Below are 26,602 nucleotides of genomic sequence, written 5' to 3'. Positions count from 1 at the left end.
CTTCATGCTATATGAAAATCTCTAAAAGCTTGCTGGACAAAAAGGATTCTGACAAATACGTATAAATTTCAAGCAGTTCACACTATCTACCCATTCTCCTACAGACCCTTCATCACAAGACACTAAGGATTTTCCCATCCTTTGGGTGAATCTGCTTAATATATCAATAACCTCCTGCTGAGTGAAATCCTCAGTTCTCTCCCTGAACTCTGTTTGGCCTCCCTGATTCTCTTGCTTTCTTCTCAGTATAAGGAACACTTCTGCCCTTGTAAAAGCCTGGTCATGTAACAGTGTATTGCTTCCTACCCAGCAACTATGTTCAGTCTGTATTAGGGAGACATACACGCTCGTCCTGTTTGGTTTTTTTCTTCTTTTTCTGAGCTAAATTCACAAGAGCCCTCTCTTCTACCACCTGAGAATCTCCAGCTTGTTCTTCGAAAGGAGAGCCCAAATGCTGTAATATATTCAACTTGTCATTCAAAACTATCTAATTTTTTTTTCTCCATCTAAATTTTTCTTGTAACAGCTTGTCTCTGCTCTTATAAATAATACAGTAACCTGTTAGTAAAACCCAACCCCTTTTACACACTGCCACCAGTCCTCTCCCTGGTTTTATTGGTGTTCTTTGCAAACATGTTTCTAAATCTCTAGGTAGCCCCTTCTATATTCTCAGTTCCTAGTTTACACACAGTCCTCTACTTTTAGCCCACTCTCTTGCTGGGGAGGAATAAGATAAATCCTCCCATCCTGGGATAGCCATTTTTCTTCTTCTAAGACCCTTCTGCCTCCAAATAGAGGTCTGATATTTCACGTTCCCATCCTTGTTGCCAAATATAGAGCCAACTCAATATTCACAGCACCAACAGCCACTGAAAATATGCCAGCATAGTACTCAATCACAAAATATAATACATATATAGAGAATATATCCATATAGAATGTAATATATCCATATTGAACATATCCATATATAATATAACATATGCATATAGAAGACAGAAGAAGAACATTTATTCAGACACCAGGAAACTGAATTCTAAAACCAGTAAACTGATTCAATCATAGTAGCAAAGAAGTTAATAAGCCATAATGGCACAGAGAGCCACAGCATCCTTTAGCCTTCCCATAAAACAACATTTACTCAGAAGCCTAACTGTCTCCCTTGGATGCTTTCTCTCCTCCCTCCAGTCTAGCTGCTCTCACTCTCCGCTTCCTGTGGACGCTGCTCCATCCTTCAGCCAACTCCTCCCACCACAGCTTCCATGTGATTACATTCAGCTTATTAGGGGGCAGTTTATATCTTCAAAGCAGGGAAGGTCTTCAAATCCCCTAGACTTCTTAAGGGGCAGGCAAGACCTTCAAATTCTCATTACCATTATAGTCTTCAAAAAGAAGACACAATTTAGACGGTTTTTTTTCCCCCACAGGATTAGTATTTAGACCATCCTACACTCTACTGGCAAAGTTTCCATACAGTAATGAAACATTGGGAACTTTATTATCTTTGTTGTGTTTATCAATAACAACAGTAATAATAAAGGGAAATTAAGTTAAATAATATTAGATATATAATATTTACAATTAATATTTAAATTGTTATTGATTTTAATAAAATTATTATTAACAACAATAACAACATAAGTAAAAATTCCCATAAGGAAATTACTTCTCAATTTTACTATTGTTGTTATTTATGATGAAAATAATATCTAGTATTTATATAGTGCCTTAAGTTTTCTCTTTTTTTTGGAGGGGGGAAAGCAAAGCAGTTAGGGTTAAGTGACTTGCCTAAGGTCACACAGATGTTTAAGTGTCAAGTATCTGAGGTTTGATTTGAACTCAGGTCCTCCTGACTTCAGGGCCAGTGCTCTATTCATTGCTCCAACTAACTGTCCCAGAAAGTAATTTTTTTTCCACTGAAAACCAACATTCATGGCAGTGGTGGGATCCAAAGTAATTTAAGATTTACAGGGCACTTACATACTATCTATTTTGGTCCTCACAGTAACCCTGGGAGATAGGTGCTATTATTATCCCCATTTTACAGATGAAGGAATTTAGGCAGATAGAGATTAAGGGACTTGCTCAAGGTCACACATCTATTGAGATCCTGCAGTCCCATTGGAACTTAATATTCCTGAACTTCAACTGTAACACTCTACTGTATTACCCCACTGCCTCTAATAGAATGATAGTTCTAGAGACCTGAATTCATTCTGCACCTCTGTATTAAAATATGGACATGTTGACAGATTTTTAGAACTACATATCAAGTCCCCCATTTTCCCTTGCTAAGGCAATAGATTAGTAGATTAATAGATTACTCTATTATTCAGCTACTCCTGTGTAAGTTCAAAATCTAAAGATTTGTTAAACATGTGAAACTATGTTGTTCATGTATTCTCAGAAAAAGGGATCCTTTTCTGCCAAATAATAATTTCCTTAGTTTAATCTAGAGGAAAGTTGTTGATAAATTTTTCCTTTGAAATGTCTGCCTGTTCTTATTCAGTTATTCTCAGATTGAATTACTTTCTTAATCAAGGGAAAACTCTATAATTTTCCCATTTTGAGTTTTTTAAAACATAAAATGGATTGAGAAAAGGAATGTAGGCATATCTCAGATAATTTACCTGAGATAACTTAAATGTATTTAGATAAGATTGATACAGTTTAAATATTTTTATATTTATACACACATATATATCATAAATAACTTCTGATCTTGAGTCTTAAGACATCATACAGAAAATATGTGATTGTAAAATGATTGTCTAATGCCTTGGACATCATATAAGTTCTTTCCCATCATCCCCTAGTAATAGCTGCACTTATCAAGGATATGAAGTATCTTTCAGTATCTCTTCCCCCAACTTTAGTCTAAAGCATTTCAGGGTATTTGAGGCTTATAAGCAAATAGAAATGGATATTTATGCAAAAGAATTAAATCCAGATCGTAGGAGTCATAATAAACTAATTCTATAATGAATTTGGGAAAAGATAGCCAATTCAAATGAATAAAAAGTAAGTCTTTGTTAGTCATGTTGGGTATACACTAAGCTTTTGTGTACTTTTTTTTCCTATAAATCTTCTAAGTAATTAGAAAACATTATTTAAAATAATGACTATCTGAAAAGCTGTCACTTCTAAATAAAATATGAACTTGAAGTTGATGTGTTCCCTTTGGATATAGTTCTAGTATAACTTCATATTTTTATCTAGTCTTTTTTTTAACATAAAGTTCTACTTTACATGTCTCAGTTTCTTAAGGGAGAATTTTCTAATGCCTTGCTCTATCAGCTTGACTTCTTGGCTCCTATCCCATAAGAGGATTACTTCTTCCAATTTTCACAACAGTTTGACTCTGAGACAATTCTATGACCAATTCAGAATGTCATATATCTAAATTATATCTGATTCCAGTGAATTGGGGTGTGCAGAACTATTATATTGTTGGATAATTAGTTTAGCCTTAAGGAGTATAATTAAGTTTGTGTACTGTTCCTAGTACATGAGAGATACCTTACCCTTGTTTTCATTTTAAATTCTTTACTTCATAATTATGCTAAAATAATTTCCTGTAGCACTAACCTTATCAGTGCTTACTCTTAGATGACATCTTTGAACAAGGTTCTCCTCAATTTATGAGTACTAAAATTCATTCCAATGGATATTTCTGTTAAAGAAAGTTAATGTCTTAGAAATATGACTTTGAATTTATTAAATTTCATCCCTGAGAGACTGGAAATGTCTCATAAATTATATTCTCATTATGAACTAAAAGGTATGTCTTACCAAAGACAGTGTAGGAGAATACTATTGTGACATTTGAAATAAAGGAAAATAATATAATCACATTTTGATAATGAAAACTTCTTGTTGCTTGGGAACTTCTTTCTTTCTTTTTTTAACATTCAGTGTTTTACCGAAGAAGGAATTTAATTGTCTCCTTAATAACCCCCAAATTTCTACTATAATAAATTTGTCTGGCAGCCCTATGTATACCTACTTATTATTTAATAGATGTAGAGTATCTTAGTAAGATCTAATCCCCCTTTTCTTTTTAATTTTCACTTCACATATCACATGTTCCCTTTTCCTTTAATTAGATTCCTTATTAATCATTGCCACCAATGAATCCCTTTATTGAAATATTATATACTTCAGCATATAATTAGTTACCTGTTATTACAATCAATGAAAAAATCAATGAGTTATCCTTTTTATGGTGATTTTTGCATAAGAAAATGAAGTTATTTTAAATTATTCTTGTTTTATAGAGACATAAATATGATCATACATATTTGCATACATGAATACAATAAAGATAAAGAGATTCCAGACAACAGAATTCAAGTGGAATATTTAAGAAATTATATTTGCAATTATGTTGGTTAATAATATCGTTATTTTTTCTAATCATTTGGTTCTTTCAAGTTCATGTTATATAGTTAGTATAATATACAGAACAGCTGTAAACTTTCACAGTAATAGGTATAATCAAATCTGATGTATCTAATTAATTTGGGGTTCAACAAATTAGTTTCGTTCTTCATTAGGCTCCAATGGGAGGAAGACAGTCTATTTCACTATATTTTTGTCTGCTTGAACAATGGAGCATTACAGGTCACACACATCTCTTGTCTGCGCTCTAATTAGTTGAACTGACAGCATTGTTACAGAAACACCTGCAATATTTGAAACATGAATACACTTTGAGTTATACATATGTATACATATGTATCTCAGATTAAATACATAAGACATGTGCTTTTTTTGCTGCTAATTTCTCACAAACAATTGTGTTTCTTTTGGGGGTAAGTTTGTATTTTCCTTACTAGTGTAATGTTTATCCAATGAAAACATTAGGTATGTATGATTCTCCTAGCACATAAATAATTGGCTAATAATACACATACATTTGATAATTGCATATAGTCAGAAAAAAACAAATTGTTGATGTCATCTATTTTAAGGGAGCCTGATTTTGTTTAAGTTTGTAAATGAAGAACTTCTAGGAAAAGAATATATTTAGTTCAGAGTTGCTTATGACACCTACTTCCCAGGCTTGGAGTGAAGATAAAGTGAGATATTTGTAAAATGCTTTGCAAACCTTATAGCTTTACATAATACCAGCTACTATTATTACCTTTGGACATGAAATAATTCAAATCCTTGAAGCTGTCTGAATAATTCAGAAATTATCATGTTCATTTAAAACCTTTGTCAGTCACTCATTCAATAATCGTTGTGCGCAGAATGCAAATCCAAAAAAAAAAAAAAGAAATATTGTCCTCAGCTTCAAGGAGGTTATGTTACAACACATAAAAGGAAGTGGGAAGGGGAATGCATAATGAGAGCACCCAGTTGCAGGGGCATGGAAGAGAAGTCTAGAATTTACCTTGATGAGTAATGAGCACTCTCAGTTCTAGAATCTTTATGTGTTCTTGCCTTAAATGTTTTGTGAGAAATACAGACTTTGACTATACTTGGTTTCCTCCAATCTATACTTCACGCAGCTGCCAAAAGTGCTAGTCTATGTCACACACACCCCACTCAATCTCCAGAATCAAATATAAAATATTTTGTTTGGCATTTAAAGCCTTTCACAATCTAAACATTCCCTACCTTTCCAATGTTTTCACACTTTATTCTTCTCAGCCATATAATCTAGTGACACTAGCCTTATTGCCGTTCCTCTCACAGGACATTCTGTCACTTATTCCTTGCCTTTTCACTGCTAGTCCCATGACTGATTTCCAACAAAACATGTCTGATTTCACATTTTTTTCAACATCAGCTATAAATTAAAAAGGAAGCAAAATGGTATCAAGTGTAACCATGGACTTTAAATATGTGAATGTGGACAAAGTGCTGGGCCAAACAAAGGGAGGAAATATCTACACAATTATTATCCTGTGATAAATTTTATTCTTCAGTTTTTCTCACTTACTTTCATGGTTTTTAAAAATAATGTGCCCTTACTGAAGGTTGATGATTTTTTTAGGCTCTAAGACATGGGTTGATAGGTGTTTAATTGTGTATTACTGTCTATTTTATAAAAGTGACAATTTTAAAATCACTATGACCTTAAGCAAAAAATAAGCATAACAAGAAACAAAAAGTCACCTCAGGAGATTGTTATATCATCTTGGATTTATTTATGTATAAATATACCTATTTAGTGTCTTCATGTCTGTCCTTGACTCTTCTTTTTTCCTATTAAGGAGGACGTAATGAAGTTGTCATCACTGAAAATAACAACAGCATAGCTGAGCAAATAACAGATGTTGTGAAGCAGCCAGCCTTTATAGCTGGTATTGGAGGTGCATGCTGGGTAATTCTGATGGGTTTCAGCATCTGGTTGTATTGGCGCAGAAAGAAGAGAAAGGGACTCAGCAATTATGCTGGTAAGAAGCTGTTTCTCATTACAAATTGATAGTAAACTGACAAAGAATCCCCAGACATAAAGTTATGAGGGAGAGAATTATTTAGGAATAGAATTAATGAATGATCTTGGTTTGTCTGTTCTGAAAGTATGTTGTTGGAAATGTACCTTCAGATAGTGCTGCACTGCATTACTCAACAAACATCAAATCGTTGTCATGATTTTATTTTGCTCACATTGGAAACAGATCATAAACATCACCACAGAATTATTAGCTGTTTCTTTGACTCATTTGTTCAGTGCAATAACTACAGCAAGGGTAACAACCCCTTTACATGTTTCTGAGCTCTTGCTCTGAGGGCCACATTGGAAAGAGAATACCTGAAACACTTAAAAAAAAAAGTTTTCAAAATATTGTAGAAGCAACTGGAACGTTTCCTATTTGAGAATAATAACTTAAATCCAAATTGCCCCCGAAATGCCTAGTTGTCAAAATATTTTCCTCTTTAAATAAAAAAGGGGGGGGGTGGATTTAGAAAGAATTCAAATGGCTGCTTAAAAATAATTCCTAGAGTAAAAATGTATATAGAAAGATTCAAGATAATGTGCTGTTATCAGATAATCTCTGGTCATTAACAATTTTACTCAAATACCCACTGATCTATTTTCTGTAGGACCCTGAGAATATCACAGTCATTAAAAATATATAGAAGAAAAACTTTTAATTAAATATACACACACACACACATATATATATATATACATACATACATATATATATATATATTGCTAAGACATTTGACAGGAGAGAGAAATATTTGATCACATTTAATAACAGCATTTGATGTAGAACAAATTCATAGAAGTTATAGAAGTTTAGAACTAAACAGAACTTTGTCCATAACCTGTGTCCAAAGTTACCCAGAAGGTGATAGAGCTGCTATTATAAGTCACAAATGCTCACTTTGATTCCAGGATTTCCACCACACCTCACTGTTTTAACTTTTGGTAGTATAGGCTAAATGTTTTACTATGTTAGTACCACATTTTATTATCTGTGAGCAAATTGACACAGCACATTTTTTTGTGAGTAGGCCCTAACATTCACTAACATTCAGGGTCCATTGTTGAAAGTATTCTTTATTGCTCAGTTGACAACACTTAACTATTCTTAACAAAATATTTAGAACATAATATTGCACATGTCCATTTGTAAAAAGCAAATATTTAACGAAAGAAAGATTATAGTTATGATGTTTGAATTTGTTCTGACATTTAAAATAAGTATCATAGCACATCCATTTAAACTTATAGCCAAACAACATAAAATGTAACTAATCACCCTTCTGCCATTTTTGTTTCTTATTGGCTGTTGACTGACTAGCTCATAAAGCTCCATTGTTTAAATTGATCATAATAACACATCATAAATGGGGGATTCTTAAAGAAAAACATGCCCAGTAGTTAGTGATTGGTGACAGAATCTGTAACTCATGATGTTTGCCTTCTTGTTTTGCAGTCCAGTCCTTCACCTTCACCCCTGCAGGTACTGTCCATCAATCCATGTGTTTATTCAGTCATATTCCATTTCATCCATTTGACTTTATATTCCTATAAATCATTAATAATAAGAAACACTAAATTGAGGAAGATTTAGTTTTACTCATCTTCATTGACAATAATAATAATGAGACATACACAAATTACTTAAGGGAAAGTTTAAATGTGCCATTATTTAGACTCATGTCATCTTTCACTGGCATATTATTCATCTGTTGATTCATTCATTAACTCAAATCCCTTTAATCAAAATAGTATGACAGTTATCAATGCTTTTGGTAAGCTAATAACTACAGAAAATAGGGTGGGATTTTTAAAAATTTATTTTGCTTTGATCTGGGGGGATTTTTTTGTTTTGTTTTGTTTTACAAAGGGTCAAATTCCTCTCTTGTGATAAACTGTAGTTAACTTGGATATATTTGTGAATCATTTTCTATCATAAAGATAGTATGCCTGAATACAGGATTAAATATTCTATAAATAGGAATTCCTAATCAAGAGGAACTTTCTTGATTGATAAGCTTCAAACACTTCTTACAATTTCTCAGAACTAGAACTCTAACAGGCAGAGGTCCTCCCCCCTCCAAAAAAAATCTTGCTTCATTGGTAGTTTATTTCCTCTTCCTAATACTCCTCCAAATAGCTTTGCATATTTCTTAGAAAGATTAAAATTTTCCTTAAGGCGTGTTCTTTTCCTCAAACCCTAAATTTTGAAAGGAAGAATACTTATCCACTTCTGATCTTTAACTATTTCCCACAAAGGAATAATCTCCACAAATACTCATCTTCTCTTTGCACATATTTTCATATTGTTTCCATTATACAAATTAGATTGTGTAGTTTTTTTAAAGGAACAAAAAGTTTTTAATGATGCCCTAGATATAGTGCTACTCTTCCTGTCAATTCCATTCACTTTGATGGATTTATACATCATAGGGTAACTGTAAGATTTGCCTTCTTTGGTATGCAAGAAACACTTCTAGAAAATTAGAACTATTAGTGCTAGTCCTATTTTTTAAATTTTTTAAAAAGCAATTGGGGTTAAGTAACTTGCTCAAGATTACACGGCCAGTTATTTTGTGTGGGTGTTAAGTATCTGAGGCCAGAACCGATCCCAGTTCTCCCGACTCTGGGGCCAGAGCTCTTACTCACTGCACCACCTGGCTGCCCCTAGATATTTTCTTAAGGAAAAAAATTCCTTGGAAATTTAAGTGAAGCAAATGACATGTACATCCTTTCCAAATATCAGAAAGTTGGAACTAAGTGGACATTTCCATTTCTCCATAGTTTATATACTGGAGAGATCTTGATGTTACCCTTCTCAGAAAAAAAAAATAAAGTTTTTTTTTTGTTTTCCATAAATGAGTGTCTATGTATAATCTTACTACTATGCTGATAATGTAATTTAATGATAAAAAAAACTTTGCTATGGGATCAGCACATTAAATTTAAAAAATAAAGTTTTTTTAAATTTGAATTCAGAGATTGATTTTGTATATCACTTTGTTCTACAAGATATAGTTTAAAATTTTTCTTAGCATTAGGTTATAATATCTCACATTATATACTTACCTGAATAGTTGTAATTTTGGCCCTTCTTAGTAAATGATGATAAGCAGTGTTCTATGTAAGGAAGTAAATGAAACGGGTTCATTTGGTCTTCAGAAACCCAGACTCATTTCTCTTTCTTGTCTCCCACTTTTAGGATCAGAAGTGAAAAATGTTTGGGGTCATAGTACATTTTTGACAAATACTCTTCAAATTAGTAGACTTCAGTAGTTCCTTACTTAACATCTCAACCTTAGCTGTATTCAATAAATTATTTTTAATTGCACTTGAAAGAAAACTAAAAAACTATTACTCGGTTTTGAGATTTTCCTTTTGGGCATGAGGTATATGAAAAGATACATCTAAGTGCATATAAATGGCAGAATGATAGCTGATCAAAACCTTGCTACATTTAATAGTAATTACATTGTTTTAGATTGCACTTGAATGAAAATTTAAAAACTGTTATTAAGTTTTGAGATATCCCTTTTAGGTATCAGAGAATTTAAAGATACATATACATGCACCACACTTGACAGAATGACATCTGATTAAAACTTTGGTACACAGGCAACTATCAAGTTTCTTGTGCATGGTTATGCATTTTAATGACTTGAGAGGAGAATTTGGCCCGAAAATGTTATACCTTTTTGCCACCCAAAGATAAGAGATTACCTGAAGGCTGCATCATACACTAACATCCTGTTTTTTCATGTTCACCCTCTACTCGAATTCCTCAGATACAAATATGCACGGCAGGTTTGCACGTGGCACAGAGAAGGGGAGCTCGAACAAAACAGGTATCGCTGCCTTCCCATAGAATATGGGGGCTCTTTCCATTTTCCCAAGACCATTAGGGGATGGGGTCTTGCTGTTGTTTCTTTTATTGAAAATTCAGGTACTACATATTAGTTTCCTGACCTGTGCATAAATTAATAACCTTAGTAATTCTTAGAGACATGGTGATGGGGAAAGAGACTGTAAAAAAATATGAGGTGACTTTCGAAGCAAAGGAGAAAATTTCATTATATATAATAAATAAAACCAATTGAATAGATAAATGCAACATAAATGTACAAAGGGGGAGGAGATACTTGCATACATGTATCTTTCATGTGTATTCTGATGTTTACTAAACTGCCACCACTTTATAAAAGCATAGGCATAGGCCATCAACTGAATGTCGAAAGTAATTGTATTTCTATCTATGAGCAAGTGAAAGTTTACTTGGTGTTTCTTACCCTTAGGGATTATGGATTTTGTGAAACTGAGTCAATATAAACAAATTAAAATTAGAGAGGAAATTATACAATTCTAAGCATTTCATACACAGGTCTTAAAACTGCTGAAGTATAAGTTTTTCAAAAGAATCATCCAAAAGCAGCCAAAAGATTTGATGGAATTTTTATACACTGATTATCTAGTCTGAGTTAATGCTTATTAAAAGAGGATTAATCTACATTCATATTTGAAGAACAGCTTATCAGAAAAAGGAATGAGGACTGGCTGGCAACATTAAAGTTTTCATTTGTGGCAGGAAAATGTGGTTTACTAGAGATAGGCACACAGAGAGCTTCCTGGCCTCAAAATGTCAATTTACAATATATTTGTGTTTTTCCAGTTCTAGTGGGCATGTGATTAGGATTAACCCTGTCAGATAATAGTGTGGGTATTTCATGTATGATAGAAACTTGAAAAAGCTCTTTGACTTAAATGCCCTAGAAAAAAAATGCAGCAATATCCTCAAATTTAGTACATTTAAAACATTTTAGATTATAATAACTATGACGTTCCATATAGTCCTCTTCATTTGATATTTTATAAATTTTTACGCTAAAGTTAGTAAAATATTTGCCACTAAAATTCACTTTTCTTCACACCAATTAAACAAATTTATTATTTTTTTTTTTATTAAATGCCTATCAGATGCATGATACTAGGTTAGGTATTAAAGAGACAAATATAGAAATAAAAGAATTCCTGCCCTCAAAGAACTTCCATTCTAGTGGAGAGTTATAATTTGTACAACACTAAAAAATACAATATATATATATGTAAATATACATACATACATACATATATATATATATATATATATATATATATATATATAGTAACACAAAGTAATTCCAACAGGGAGAAAATGCTAACTTTTTAGGACTCCTTCATATAAGAGGATATCATGCTAAGATACAAACATTTAAGAATGCCTTAACATACTTATTGGTTATTCTGAGCTTTCCTGTATCAAATTTGTGGTTGCTACAAGATTATCAGAATCATTCCCTTCTCCTTCCTTAATTTCTTTTCTTTTAACACCATAAATCTCAAGCACATAATTGAAATAAGAGCTATGTAAGGAGAATTGTCTTCAGATGTACAAAATAGTTTTTTTAAGCAAGACTGTCCAAAGATGTGGTCTACTATTTTCTTCCACTTTGTATAGTTATATATAGAATTAAAGCAGTTAATATTAAATCAACATGAATTTCTTTAAAGTCTGTCGGTGAGGTTCAGTCTACAACATTTTCTTAGATTTGACCCTTTTAGTCAGAACACAGACCAAGTAGAGAAGATTGGATTAAAATGTTTTACTGTACAACTGAATGTAGAAGACTATGTTCTAAAAAAAAAAATCATGAGTTCACATACTCCCTCAACATATGCAGATCTCTTTCCTCTATATATCTTAACAGTCTGTCTTCATGAATTGTTATATTAAAAAAAATTTGTCACCCTTTTGCTAACTTGATGATGAACCTTTTCTCCAGTTAGCCAGACTCTGATGGCCATTGTTACACAGAGGCAAACATAGCTAAATATAGTGTTGAAGGCTATGGCAGAAAAACACATACTTTTTCAAGTCCTTCCCATTTGGAAAGGGTTTGAGAAAGAGATGGCAGTAAATTTTCTGTCTGTTTTCCAAGTTGAGCTGTCTTTATGAACGATATTTTCTCTTCACTGAAGTTTTATATTCTTAGTCACCTCAAATAGAAAAGATGAATTTTGTACAGAACTTACTGTTGATTAGTTTTTTAAATGTAAATATAAGTAACTAACAGCCATTCGTGGTTCTAGTCCATGTTTACTTCTTTACTGCAGTATCATTTTTACCATGGGGCGAGGGGTGGGGGGGCATCCAAATATGTGAAAGTGACTTAGCTTCTACTCATACATTTTTAACACTGTGTTTTCAGACATAGTCAGTCAATATCTATTTACATATTCACCATAATAGCCAAGCATTAGCTTATTCACCTTTTTCATAATGAAACAATTACTTGATATTCCATTAAAAAGCAACATAACTGGAAAGTATGCCTCGGATAGAAAACTAACTATAGAGGATTTACATGTTGTGTTTTGTTTTTCTAGTCAGGGGTTTAATATCTTCACTGCTCAATTTTTTCTTCCTTATTTTTCACATTAATTATTTTTTAAAGATACAATGAAATGTGATCCAGCCATACTATTGACTTCTGATTTGGAAGGAAATTCAGTTAGAAGTCAAATAGGAAATGAGGGGTTGCATCTTTCCAGGGAGCAAGATATCAGCAGTCCCGTTAGAAATGATTTTAATTAGTATTGTTTTACAGTGAGTTCCTGAAGCTACCTGAAAAAATGATAAAAGTAGCATGACTGGAAGTATTTAAAATGTGTTTCTAATAGACCTACTTTGATACATCAATACCATTGCCTTATAAGATCTTGACAAGTCTTTTTTTTTCTTGTATCGCCTCGCCTCGTTGTCAAGAGAGATGATAGCTATTTTTGAAGACAAACCAATTAATCAGCAAGAATTCATTAAATGACTTTTGTGGACCAGGCATTGATGATACACATTAAAAAATATAAATGTGAAAAAAAATGTAACTTAAAAAAATTAAATTTTGATTCTAGCAATTTCAAACAGGTAAAAGTATCTTATTCTAAATTTAAAAAGTGAGGATTTGGTTACAAAAGATACAGATCCTTTAAATAGCTAAAAATCTTCCATTTATCCAAAATTATTCCATTTACATAAGTTTCATTTGTCTCTAACATTCTTGTGAATTAATTAATATTCACTTGTAGTTATTTTGCTCTTACGTTACAATTTAAGAAAGAATGGATACATAGCTTCACCTGTGTAAAATGGCATTTCCCCTACCTCTGAAATGACCATTTTATTTTAATGTGATGTCTTCTTTAAACACTGCTGTGTTTACTTTTGTACTCATATATGAAAATTACTTATATACTGATGGCTTTGTATACTACTAACTTATCCATTAACCTGAATGGTTTCTAAAATCTGTCAATTCTGTTGAATGTTGTTATTATTCTAAAAGATCATAATTAGAAAGATAGTCCTTGTATTCCATGATAGCTAGATGTTATTGAAATATCAGTATGGTCTACAATTCACAGTGATTTATTGTTGAAACAAATCACATTTCAGAACTTACCTCATCTCTTCTGAATGTTAAATTGGACATTTGGAATCGACAAAAAACCTCAAAGACCAAAAAAAGAATGTACTTCCTCATGTTTTTGAGTTTTTATGGCTAGCCAATATTGAATGTGGTCTAGTAGATAGAGAACCAGCCTACGAATCACCTGAGTTCAAATCCTGACTCTGACGCAGTATTCCTAGTCAACTCTCTAGTCACTAATCCACACCAGCATAGGGAATTATCACAATGAGAATTCCTTAAACTAATGAAATCTCAGTTCTAGACTCTCTCAACATTCACTTTGATGATGAAAAATATAGTCGTTAACTTTTTTATTACATAGTTTGAAATGATCTGTTACAATTCCTGTTGTGTTGCTGTGATGCATTATTATTTTTGAATCATTACTACTTCTCATGATGTGATGGGATCCTACTTTTATACCAATTTTTATCAGCATAACAATAGAAGAATATTGAAATTGGACATCTAAATTCATTTCAGATCATTGGCTAAAATGTATCTTTGCCCTGAACTGACATGTTATATCATTGAATATATTATTATGTTAATAAATATATTTTAAAATCATATTATGTATCATATTGAAATGACATACTAATTGGAGCAAGGACTTTAGTCATACTCTTATTTGTCATTCTATATTTAATTATGTTTACCTTTTGTTAAAGCTTCCAGAAACTTTAGAGCTAGGGATCAAAATGCACTTGTTACTGATTGTAAATTTTATTGATGATTTCCTTTTTTAATAGTCACTTTTCAAAGAGGCGATGCAGGACTAATGAGCAATGGAAGGTATGCTAAAAATCTTTTGTTTTAATTCTATTTTATTTTTAATCAGAAACAGAGAAACTCTATAGAAAAGGCTATTATTGTAATAAATGATCACTTATAAGCCTGAGAATTCTAGAGGGAATTAAATGACTTACTACAAGGTTTAATGCTGTATCTGTTGTGCACTTTAGAGGAATCAGGTCCAGATGTTTCATATCTCCCAGATGCCCAAGAAGAAATTAGTAGTAAATATCACAAGGAATGTGTTCATTTGTTAGCAGGATGTTTATTGCATTAATTAGACATTAGCAAATGAAGTTGCTGTTGTTTAAGACTCCTTATTGGCTCTCACTAAATTGCTGTGAGTGAACAATTACACATAATCGATCACAAAATAAATGATTCATGGATGATGAATAGGTTATAGATTGATAGACCTGGATTCCACAACTTTGGTTACTCAATTGAAATTGATAAAACCTGATAAACACATATATCCTTATCTATTTTCTATTTTTCAATATGGAGATTGTAATTAGGCTCTGGTAATAACTTCCAATCTCCCATTCAATCAATATTTTAGCAAAAAGAGATTAGGTCTAATGAGAGCTAGTGGATGCGGCAAAAAAGCTGTTGGATCGTCTTATTGCAGTTTCCATAGAAACATATATTTCTCTTAGGGATTGTACCAGAAGGGTTCTGTCAGGAAAAAAAAGTACAATTATGGATGCTGCTATTTCTTTGGAAGTATGTTAGTAAATTGCAAAAAACCAGGGTCCTATTTTTATATTAAAGACAAGATTTCTTTTGTGAACTGTGTCACAAGAATAAGCTCACTCATAAGTTAAACTAAAATTTTGGAAGAGGTATTTTGAAGTCATTTTACTTGTCCATTTAAAAATATCAGCATCTTCATTTTGGTATTTCACTTGATATTTTTCAATTTAAAACATTTGAAAGTTTAATGCTATTTTTATAACTATAAGTAATTTCTATTAATTCCTGCAACCTGTTTGTCTCTAGAAGAGCTGAGAAAGCTTCTAAAAGGGGTAACAGCTTGTAGATGACAGACACATACTTGTGATGTAAGTGAGAAAATAGTAGCCCAAAGTCCTAGAAATAGCTGATATTGAGCAGTCAGTTTGAATGATTTGAATGATTGGAGGAGGGAATTTATTGTTTAATCCTAGATTAGGATTCTCCTAAGGTATAATTTCCCACCTGTTTCAAGGGAGGAAACATAGTTTGTTTGAATGCTAACAGGATCACATGATACTTCCACTTCTGAAAAAAATGTTCATTTCTATATACTCCTAATGAACTTTTTAAGATCTGTAATTTCTGAAAATTTACACAACTTTAATTTGAAAAAAATAAAATGTTGTTTTTAACATTTCATAGTATACGAAAATGCTGATAAAACATCTTTTCAGTTATTATTCACATTTAAAATTGTCTTATTGAACTTGAGTTGATTTTTTTTCCTCCATCACACTTTAGCCGACCAGGGTTACTAGATGCCAGTGACCCCAGTTATCCTTGGCTTGCAGACTCTTGGCCAGCTACTAGTTTGCCTGTGAACAATAGCAGTAGTGGGCCAAATGACATTGGAAATTTTGGTCGTGGAGGTAAGTTATGTTTTTCAATGTCAAATATTCTTTTCTTTTAAATTGTGGCTTTCTAAAGATATCTCCAGTTATATTTTTCCTATTATCAAGAAATATTTCTTAAGCTTTTGATAATGTTATTACAATTCTGTATATAGAATGTGTATCAACTTAATTATTTCTGTTAGTACCTTCACCATCAAAATTCTAAAGATAGAAATCACATGAGAGGTTATGAGGTAGCTCAGTGGTGCAGTGCAGGGAGTTCTGGGCCTGGAGTCAAGATCCTACCTCTGAAACTTACTAGCCGTGTGACCTTAGACAAGTCATATGAAACCTATTTACTTAGTTTCCAGCACTGTAAAATGGGGATGATCATTGCACCTATATACCAGGTTTAGTTGTAAAGATCAAATGAGATATTTCTTTTTTTTTTTAATCTTTTTCTTTTTTCTTTAGGTTCCAACATTCATTTTCACAAGATTTTCAGTTACAGATTTTCTCTCCACCTTTCCCTAGCCCCCACCCCAAGATAGCAAGACTACTGAATACCCCATCCCCCAGTCAGCTCCCTCTAATGTCCTCCCCCATTACCCCACCTAACTTTCATGATTTTCTTCCACCATTCTCATTTCTCTTCCCAATTTTTCCTCCATTTCTCTTATTTGATATTCAAAACCTTCTTGAGCTCCACCATGTTCTGTAATCAATCCACATTTTTCTCAGAAGCTTTTGATGCAGGAGTTTCAACTTCATTGTTTTCTTCTGGTTCCATGTTTTGGAACCAAAAAAGGATTCTATGCACTTCCTCTACTTGTCCATCTTGTCAGCCAACCAATTGACTTTTGAGATCTTTGCCACAGTAGAACTCTGCTTCCAGAGTAGAGAAAGCTGTGTCCCAAATTGCTGGGGTTTTCACAAATGTTGTTGGAGGACTGAGGAGGGCACCCTCTCTGCAGCCACCACAAGCTCTGGCACACTGGCATTCCTTACCCCGGGACCACTGCCCAAGATTGCAACCCAAATCCAGGTAGATCAAAGCAAGAGTGATTACTCTCAGAATGATTTTTTGGTCCCACTATGATCTGCAGACCAGGAGTTCTGGAGGTAGCCACATGGCAGCAGCTGCAGCCACCAAGCCCCTGCCTCCTCTTGCCCTGGTGGCAGAAGCTGGACTGTGCTCTTCTGTCTCCCAGTTCCAACAGAGTTCCCTACTTACCTTTTACTTTTTCTTTGACCTTTATGGGTTGAGAAGTCTGGCTGCCAGTGATTCACTCTCCTGAAGTCTGCTCTGGCTGGTCTTTGCAGCTGGTCGGGGTCTACCCAGGTCTAGGCCCGCATAGTTCATGGGGTGCTCAGCCTCCAGCCCAGTGTGCTACATACTTTCTGTTAGCCTGCCAGGCTGCCTTCAGAAGATTTGTTTCTCTTTGTCACTTTGTGGGTTCTGTAGCTCTAACATTTATTTAGAATCCTATTTTACAGGTATTGGAGGTAGTTGGAGTGGGAGCTCAGCAAGTTCCTGCTTTTACTCTGCCATCTTGGCTCTACCCTTGATAATATTTCTAAAGCACTGAGCACAGCACCCATAGTAGGTGCTTTATAAATGCTTACACCATTATTATTATTATCATTATTAATAACCTTCAAAATGTGCATTTATAGTCCTTTAGGGCATTGGCAGGGAACTCTTTCTTTCTCTTTACCCAGAAAAAAAAGAAATGGGGGTATGGCTCATTAGACTGTAATCTCCCTAAGGACAAGAAGTATCCTTTGCCTTTTTTTGTATCCTTTGCACTTAGCATTGTGCTTTATATATAGTAGGCACTCAATAAATGCTACTTGACTAATTGACTGAACTCTTAGTTAACCTTTTCAACTTGAGTACAAGGCTGTTGCTTCTCTCTTTTATGTAGTTCTAACCTTGTCTGATCCTGGACACTAGTCTGTCTGAGATAAGTACCTTAGTGACACTGTCTCTTATTCCTTATGTTCTTCCAACATCATATTGGAATTTCCTTAACCCTTTTACAATGCTAAACTGGCTTATGAAAGAAAGATAAAAACAAAAAAGAAAGAAAAGAAGGAAGGAAGCTATTCACAAAAAACTTGTTGATTTCCATTTCTTACATTAACTATCTTTGCATTAAAATAGAATTTTACTTCCATCCTCATGAACAATAAAAATAACTCACATTTACATTGTACTTGAAGTTAAGTTATTCATGACAATGATAAATGATTGAAGATTAAAATACTGAGAAGCTATCTTGAGAAACATTTTTTTCCACTTTTACCCAGTCTTTATTTCAGGGCAAAATATTTCATTAGTGATAATTAAAACTACAAAAATATTTTTCCTGCATCTACTGTGTACCCTTTTTAAAAATTTGTAGCCTGATTGCTACTACTGATATGTTAAAAGGTCAGTTCAATTCAATAAGTATTTATTAAGTAAAAACCATGCTGAAGGCACTGTACTAGGCATTGAACAAAACAAGTACAAATAAGTGATCAAAGTCATGAGTCCTAGCTTTCTCGACCATCTCTAGATCACACCTAATTCCCGATCTGCCAAAAGAGAAACTCAGAATTCTCTAATTCTTAGTTATTTGTGCCAACTGAAATTGATAAGAAGTCAACTGACACCCATAGTCCAACTTCTACTTTCTCCTCTTCACAAACATGAATCTGTGAACTAATGAGAATTCTTTCAATTTGTCAGTGAGAAAACTGATATTTAGTTTAATGCTTTACCACCACTGGAGAACAAAAATTGCCCAGAGTTTGAAGAAAAGAGCTTGACTAATTCCTCTCCTGTCTTTTGGCTTGAACACATTTGCTAACAGTTTAAGTAAGAAATACATATTACTTGTTTAGTGCTTTATTTTGAACTGGAAGAGTCAAGCCCATTAGGAAGAGGAAGGGGGTTCCCAGCTATATAACTAGTACTCATTGTCAGCCCAGAAGCTAAGGACAATCAATCCCCACAGATTATTCATTGGGGCGGAGCAGTGATAGAACTTATGTGCAGGACTGCATAAATTATGCTGTCTTGAAGGCATGTACATAATGAATTTTGTTTGTTCATTGAACTGGAATGCCAGTGCAATAAATTGAATGAGATGAAAAGAACAATTTGGACCAGAGGAGTGTAAATCAGCCCAAAAGTTTGTTTTATGTAGATGATTATATAGCGCACTTGTACATTTTTAACTGATGCTAATCTTACTACCTGATAGTGCCTTCCCACAAAATATTCTCATATTTACCACATATGCATGTGTTATATGTGCATGTATGGATATGTATATGCTTATTTATGTACATGTTTTCCCCACATAAAAAGGACTTCCCTTGGGAAGAGGAATTGTGTTATTTAATGGTTATCATTTGAATCCCCAGCACCTAGCATAGGACCTAGAATATAGTAAGTTCTTAATAAATGCTTGTTGGTTGATACTATAGATGTTATATAAATTGTTTCAGGATTCTAAAATTTAATTTCTAAGTTATGTTTGAATATGTTTCTTTGCTGTCTAATATCCTCATTTATATATGGCTAAAATTACAGAATAGCAAAAATTCACTTTGGAGTTCCCATGCTAAGAAAGCAATTTTATACTGCTTATACAATTGTATATTAATACACATTTTATATCTTTGCTTTATTTGGCTTTAATATTTAAAAAAAATTTATTCTCTTTGTTTAAATATAATATTGATATAAATTAAATTATTTTACTTTAAAAATAATAGGGACAGGGACTAGACCTATATTTTCATTGATATAAGGAAATCAGAAACTCAGAGATTTAGTTACCTAGATGCCTCAAAGGTTAAGTAAGTTGCTGGGGGTCACATAACCTGTATTTGTCAGAGGTGGGATTTGAACCCATTTTTTCACAAGTCTGAGACTGGCTTTCTGACCATTACATCTTGCTCCCTCCCACCACATTGCCAAGAATATTATATCTTTATTTAATGGTAACACCTTTTTAGTCTAAGCATAGAACCTGGTTTAGTTTAAAATCATAGTATCAAACTTCTAAAATTTTTTTCATGTTTTCTTGGTCTCATCAATTCTGCAGATATCATTGTAGAAAAGAGAAACTGGCATGACTGGGGTATCTGGTGGCACACACCTATAGTTCCTGGTTCTGAGGAAGCCTCTGGGCTGGTGGAATGCTTGAGTTTGGGAGTTGTGAGCAACAGTAGGGCTAATATTGAATTTCCCACCAGAAATTATACACTAGAGCTCCCTTAAACCTGCTAGAGGGGACCCCTACTGGGTTCCTTGGAAACCACCTAATAGGCTCCAGTAGTAAAGAAATGTTTCACCTGTGTTGATAGAAACATGCCACAGATTTCCACGGATTCAGGTCTGTTTCACTTCAGTAGAAATAATACTAAGGCTTTGCTTCAATGGGAATAATATTGAGAAAGCTTAGCCTCAATGGAAACAATAGTAACACCTTAGAAACATGTTCTGTTGATAGCAATCACATTGTCTATAAAATTATGTCTAACAGAAAGCTCAAGGCTGTCTTTCAGTCTGAGAGGCAGTCCCGGCCGGTTAATAAACACTCCTATCAAATCATAATTGGCCTAGCTGTCCTGTTACATCTCGGTGTCCATTACAATATTAATCTCATATCTTCCCTAAGTCTGGACCCAGTAAGGCAAGGCCCCAGAAGCAAGGGGCCACCAACCTACTTAACTTTAATAGCAGACCTACCGCAGTCAGAAAACATGGAGCAGATTAAAGCTTCCTTGTTGATCATTGTCGGGATTGGGCCCATGAATAGGTGCTATATTTCCAGCCTGGTTGAGATAGGAAATTCTTCCCCTTCTTCTCCTCCCCCCAAAATCAGGGATGGTAGACTCTAACCAAAGAAGAGTCTTTCAAATTATATTGAACTTATTTTTATGGTAATAGTATCCCCGTGTTCAGTGGTTGTTTCTTGGATCCAAGTACTTTTCAAAGCTGCTTTAAATTCTTCCTATAGTCTAGTCACTACTAAGCAACTGTGTTTATCTAGGATCAGAGAAAATCTACTTTTGTTTTTATAATTTTATTAACATAATCAATTAAAACATTAACAATTTTTAGTCATTTTGAAATCTGAGACTACATTGCTTTGGGAAGCAAATCCCAATAAAATTTACTGATCACAAATTATTGAAATTTAGTGATAATTACTGTCTCTCTGATCCCAATATTGGAGAATTCCAGATATAGCATGCCATGTGCTTATTTCTTTAAATGCCTTTGCTTTGGAGAAGAAAAAGAGTTACTGGAGAGAGTTGGCTTATCTGAATTACAAAATACACTGTAAAAAAATGATTCAGGATACAGAAAATGATCAAATGCAATGATTGATATTCAGTGTTGTTCCTGTGGTTTGATTTTACTGTAACTGTATTACAGCCCGAAACTGTAATTCTCTAGTTGCAAGAGTCAATAGTATAAATTAACTGCCTGATCAGTAAGATTGCTTTCTTTAGTTAAATCCTGCTGCAATATAAAATAACTTATTCATGAAAGTTTTTTTTCCTTTGTTTAAAAAAATTGTTTATCAACTATAGAACTACATCCAGCTCCCCAGCTTTGGATTAAAATTAGATAATTGGAAAGTAAAACATAAAAACAAAAGCATCTGAAAAGAATTAATTTTGAAAGATTGAACATCTTTTTGCCATTCTTCCATGTCTTTGGAGAGGAAGTAAAAGGAGATGTCTCGTTCTATGATTTGTAGATTCACTCCTTTCATCATTTCCATAAGGTCCTGACAGTTCCATTGGTTCTGACACAGAATGAACAATTGAAAACATTCTTTGATTGTGAAATATTGCAAAGTTCGTTTTCATGGTTGAAGGTACTAGCAGGGAGTGAGAGAAGGGTATAGGTAGGAGATGGGAGATGATTTTAGGTGGTGAGATGTGAAGCACAGATGCTGAGAGCTTGGCGATGGCCGTACATCATCTTCCCTTCATTGGCTCCTGGAGCCCATCTCAGCTGAAATGCAAACGTGCAGATTGGCACATTTATTTTTCATCTTAAATCCTCCTAGTTCAGACTCCTTGTGCATCATTGATTTGTTTCATTCCCCTGTGCTCACCACAGATGCGCTGCCACCAGTGCCAGGCCAAGGAGATAAAACCGCCACGATGCTTTCTGATGGAGCCATTTACAGCAGCATCGACTTCACCACGAAAACGACTTATAATAGTTCAAGCCAAATAACACAAGCTACACCATATGCCACCACACAGATCCTGCACTCCAACAGCATTCACGAACTGGCTGTTGATCTGCCTGATCCTCAGTGGAAAAGCTCAATTCAGCAGAAAACAGACTTGATTGGATTTGGTTACTCCCTTCCGGATCAGAACAAAGGTAACAATGGTGAGTCAAGTTCTTATTCACTCCCCGGGAGTAAGTATCATATCATTTGTGCATGAGTTAGAAACTCGTCATTTGTGCTGTGACTTGATAACTCATTCTCAGGTTTACTACCTTAAAAAAATCAGACTGGCATGTATATGGTACTTTGCCCAACCACCACCACCACCACCACCACCACACATCACTTAAACCCAGCCTTTCATGTTTTTAATTCTTTTTCATGTAATCAGTCACCCATCTGTATTTTCATTAGGATAGGATAGGTTTAAAAAAAAAAACAAACAAAAACAAAACACCATTTCTCCACTGTCCCACAACATCTGCTTCTAATTTGCTAACTGCATGATCTGCATGGGCTTGTGCTATGAACTAATCACATAATGCCACTATGACCTTTGCCCTTTAACCCTTAGCCTTACTTTACATCCCTGACTACCGAATGGCTGAGGGATTGTCTAATAGAATGCCACACAACCAGTCACAGGATTTCAGCACTACCAGCTCCCACAACAGCTCAGAGAGGAGTGGCAGTCTCTCAGGTTGGTTCCATTACATAAGGAGAAATGCGTGTTTGTCAGCAGCTTGCAACCTATGTTACTAATATCAATGAAGAAGTTAAGTTGTTTAATATGGTTAACCCCATAACTTCACCAATGACAGTTAATACCATTACCATTCTCAGGCATTTATCCTTTTAAAATACTGCGACAATAACATTGTGATTCAATAATATGCATTTTTTTAAGTATCTCACTATCCTCATTTATGTCCAAACTATACAGAGTTATCTTTTTTGTGAAAAAACACTAGGCTCTGATTTCAACACTTTTCGATATATGTTGGGTTTGTTTTTTTTACCCTCTCCAAAGGATTTTGATTAGCAAGAGATCAAGAGGACATTGTTATAAGATACTGTCACATTCCCCTGGCATGAATCCCAAACATAGCCTAATAGCAAGACTGCTATGGATTAGATTTCAGGCTTATAATAACTTTCTAGTAATTTTCAAACGGTTCAATTTATTTTCTGTTTACTTTTGGGTTTTACTTAAAGTTCTATTAGCTCAACCTCCCAAGATAGGTGATATTTGTTATTTTTTTAAATTATAATCCAATTTCTACAAATAACTGAAGTGCAACTGATTTTATATTAGCAGTTCTCCTTTACTTCTTAAATACAGATACTTATTCAGATTCATCCCATTTTTTAATGTTTATGAGTTTCAAAAACCCATAAAAACTTCAAAAGACTGGTACAAAAAAAGTTGTTTTTTTTTTCAGGAAGAGAAAGAGAGTTGATAATCTGTAAGATTGTATTTTGTTCTTCAGTAGGCCAGGAGTAAAGAGGAACCCAAGTTTGAGCTGCTGGCAAGGCATCCAGGTCTAACATTTATTATTAGAGCTCTGAGAACATCATAAGGCCAAATGTATAAATATAAGTCATTCATATTGAGGTGATCATTGAAACCTTTGGAGTAGATGATGAGATCACCTAGGAAGAATGTGTAGATAAAGAAAAGCTCCAAGAAATGACAGAATCTTGAGGTATTTAAGTGGTGAGATGACTAGCAGTTAGCAAAAGAGAGAGAAGGCAGAGAGTGGTTGGAAGAAAATCTCAAATGTTTTATTATTATTGGAAGGGAGGGTGGCTGGCCTGGATCCCTCCACATAATGAAGACTCCAGGAAGAGATCACTAATGGGAAAAGGGGAGCAAGTTTTATGAGGGATACAGCAAAGTGAACAGGTAACATGGATAGTCAGCTGTTCCATGGTGAAAAAACTCCAAAGTCTAGGGGAAGTTCAGCATTTAGAAAGGCATGGTTTTGAAGTCCAGAGAAAATCAGGAACACTTCTGGGAAAGAAATGAAAGAAGCCAGAGGAATAGAGCATATATATATATACACATATACACACACATATATATATTTGTATATTTATATATTTATATACATATGCATATATGTACATATACATATATATATATAAACATTGATCCTCAGTATAAAATTTCTTAGGTTAAGAAAAATTATTAGCAATAATAACCAAAAATATCTTAAATTAGGGTTGAGGCATTAGTGACCTTAAAAGTAGCTATTTTATTGATAGCTACAGAAACGAGATTGAAGAATTTAAACTTGCGAGGAAATGAAGGCAACAAACATAAATTCTGTGTTCTAGATGTTTTGCCAGTAAAGAGGAGAAAGAGAATACAATATCTTCAGGGAGAACAAAATCACAAAAGAGATGGAAGAGAACAGAATTAAACAAACTTGTACAGGATTTATTTTCAGCAAAGGATGCTGGCCACTTCTTTCTTATCTATGAGAAGAAAGGAGCCGAAACAGAGGCTTAAGGAATCATGAGAGAGAGGGAATCAGGGGAGCATTCCCAAGTCATCTCACACATACAAAAAATGTACTTAACCAATCAATACATTTCTATTAAAGGTCTAATGTATACCCCTATGAAATGATCCTAACAATAGTAACTAGGTTAAGCTTCAAGTTCCAGGAGGAATTAAATATATCGATGGGGATCTTTTAGGAGGAAGGTAGAGATCATGTTATAGGGATCAGTGAGGAGCTTGAGACATCTTTCTGGTTTCACCTCCTGAAAACATCAAAAATCCATAAGTATTTTGGAAAAATGAACACTGTTTGACTCAGTGGTCAGCTATTTATTATACTTCGGGTTTAGGGGTCATGTGGCTTCTGGTATCATCAGTGTCTATCAGCATATAGTACCTGGCATATAGCAGACTTATACCCTGAAGGAGAGTCCAAAGTGCTGGGTGTAGTGAGCTTATACTGGATTTTATCTTGAGGGGAGAATATGTGGGCTTCTCAGCAAATTTACCAGGCAACAGGAGTAACAAAGGTGTTTAAGGAACCAGGTCTGGGAATGAGATTTTTTCAACAACATGTTTGGACAAGAACATGTTTGAGAAACAATATCATGTTACATTTTGCACTAAGCTTTGTATAACTTGCATAATGTGTTGCTTCAAGGCATTTAGGAGGCAAATATAGCTGGCCTCACTATATGTAGTCAGTCTGGCTCAGGTGTGATAGCCTAACCTATACAATCTACACCCATAATACCTGACAGTACTTAAATTTTTTGACTAAGGGAATTCTGTAGGATTTCCTTCCAGATCAATAGTGTCTATAAACCTAATGTCATTACTAACAGGGTTAGCCAGAATCTAGGCCCATCTAGGAGAAAAGGTAAAAAAAAATTCTAAATCAGTCAATTAATTTCTCTACCTATCCTGTAGTGTTACTCTAACAATAGCACAAGGTATTGACAAGGGCATACACTCTGCCTTAGTTAGCCTAGAGATAGCTGAACACTAGTCAATTGAAAAGGATTTTGGAGGCTAATGAGTTAATATTTGAGGTTTGCTGGTCAATGGCCTCTGCTGTCCCATTAAAAATGATTTCTTTTTTTTTAAGCAATGATTTCAAGTGTGTCTTACAGGTTATGTAAAGAGTGAAACACCTGAATCCCTAGGAAGAAGAACCCTAGTGGGCCTATTTACCAAGTATTAGGCATGCCTCAGGGGAGTCCCCATTTTTACTCATTGTAATCCTATATATTCAGGATCAAAAATAGTATGCAACAGAAAAGGGTGACATATGGGCCAAAAGAATATATTCCTGACAGGGTATTGGGGCAGGGGAGCCCTGTTCCCACAAGTGTATGTAACACCTGGGGTCATTGGGGCCCATCCATTACCACATTGTACATGGGTTGAATTCTAACCTTACATGGTACAAGATTTAGATTCCTCAGTCTCCCAGTATCCACAGTACCTTTCAAGCAGCAAATTGGATAAAGCTACACACCCCCATGGTAATGATT

At 34.2% G+C, this 26,602-nt stretch overlaps 1 protein-coding gene across 10 annotated transcripts in view; it reads left to right on the top strand.

Moving 5' to 3' along the window:
• Positions 1-26,602, top strand: part of ROBO2 (roundabout guidance receptor 2) — an 800,464-nt gene that overhangs the window by 718,348 nt on the left and 55,514 nt on the right. For 6 of the 10 annotated variants that reach the window (XM_069100511.1, XM_069100509.1, XM_069100508.1 and 3 more), the window contains exons 18-21: positions 6,225-6,407; positions 14,703-14,745; positions 16,225-16,352; positions 22,456-22,737. In XM_069100511.1, coding sequence (XP_068956612.1) covers positions 6,225-6,407; positions 14,703-14,745; positions 16,225-16,352; positions 22,456-22,737 — 636 coding nt within the window. Of the gene's footprint in view, positions 1-6,224; positions 6,408-7,904; positions 7,932-10,233; positions 10,294-14,702; positions 14,746-16,224; positions 16,353-22,455; positions 22,738-26,602 lie in introns of all 10 variants that reach the window. The other 4 variants (XM_069100506.1, XM_069100507.1, XM_069100513.1 and 1 more) reach the window with 1 other exon arrangement.

The sequence above is a fragment of the Petaurus breviceps genome, unplaced genomic scaffold, assembly GCF_028583685.1.
Source record: "Petaurus breviceps papuanus isolate PSGF00001 unplaced genomic scaffold, PetGlider_PUasm1.0 419, whole genome shotgun sequence".
NCBI lineage: Eukaryota > Metazoa > Chordata > Mammalia > Diprotodontia > Petauridae > Petaurus > Petaurus breviceps.
This window is presented reverse-complemented; position numbering and strand designations above follow the sequence as displayed.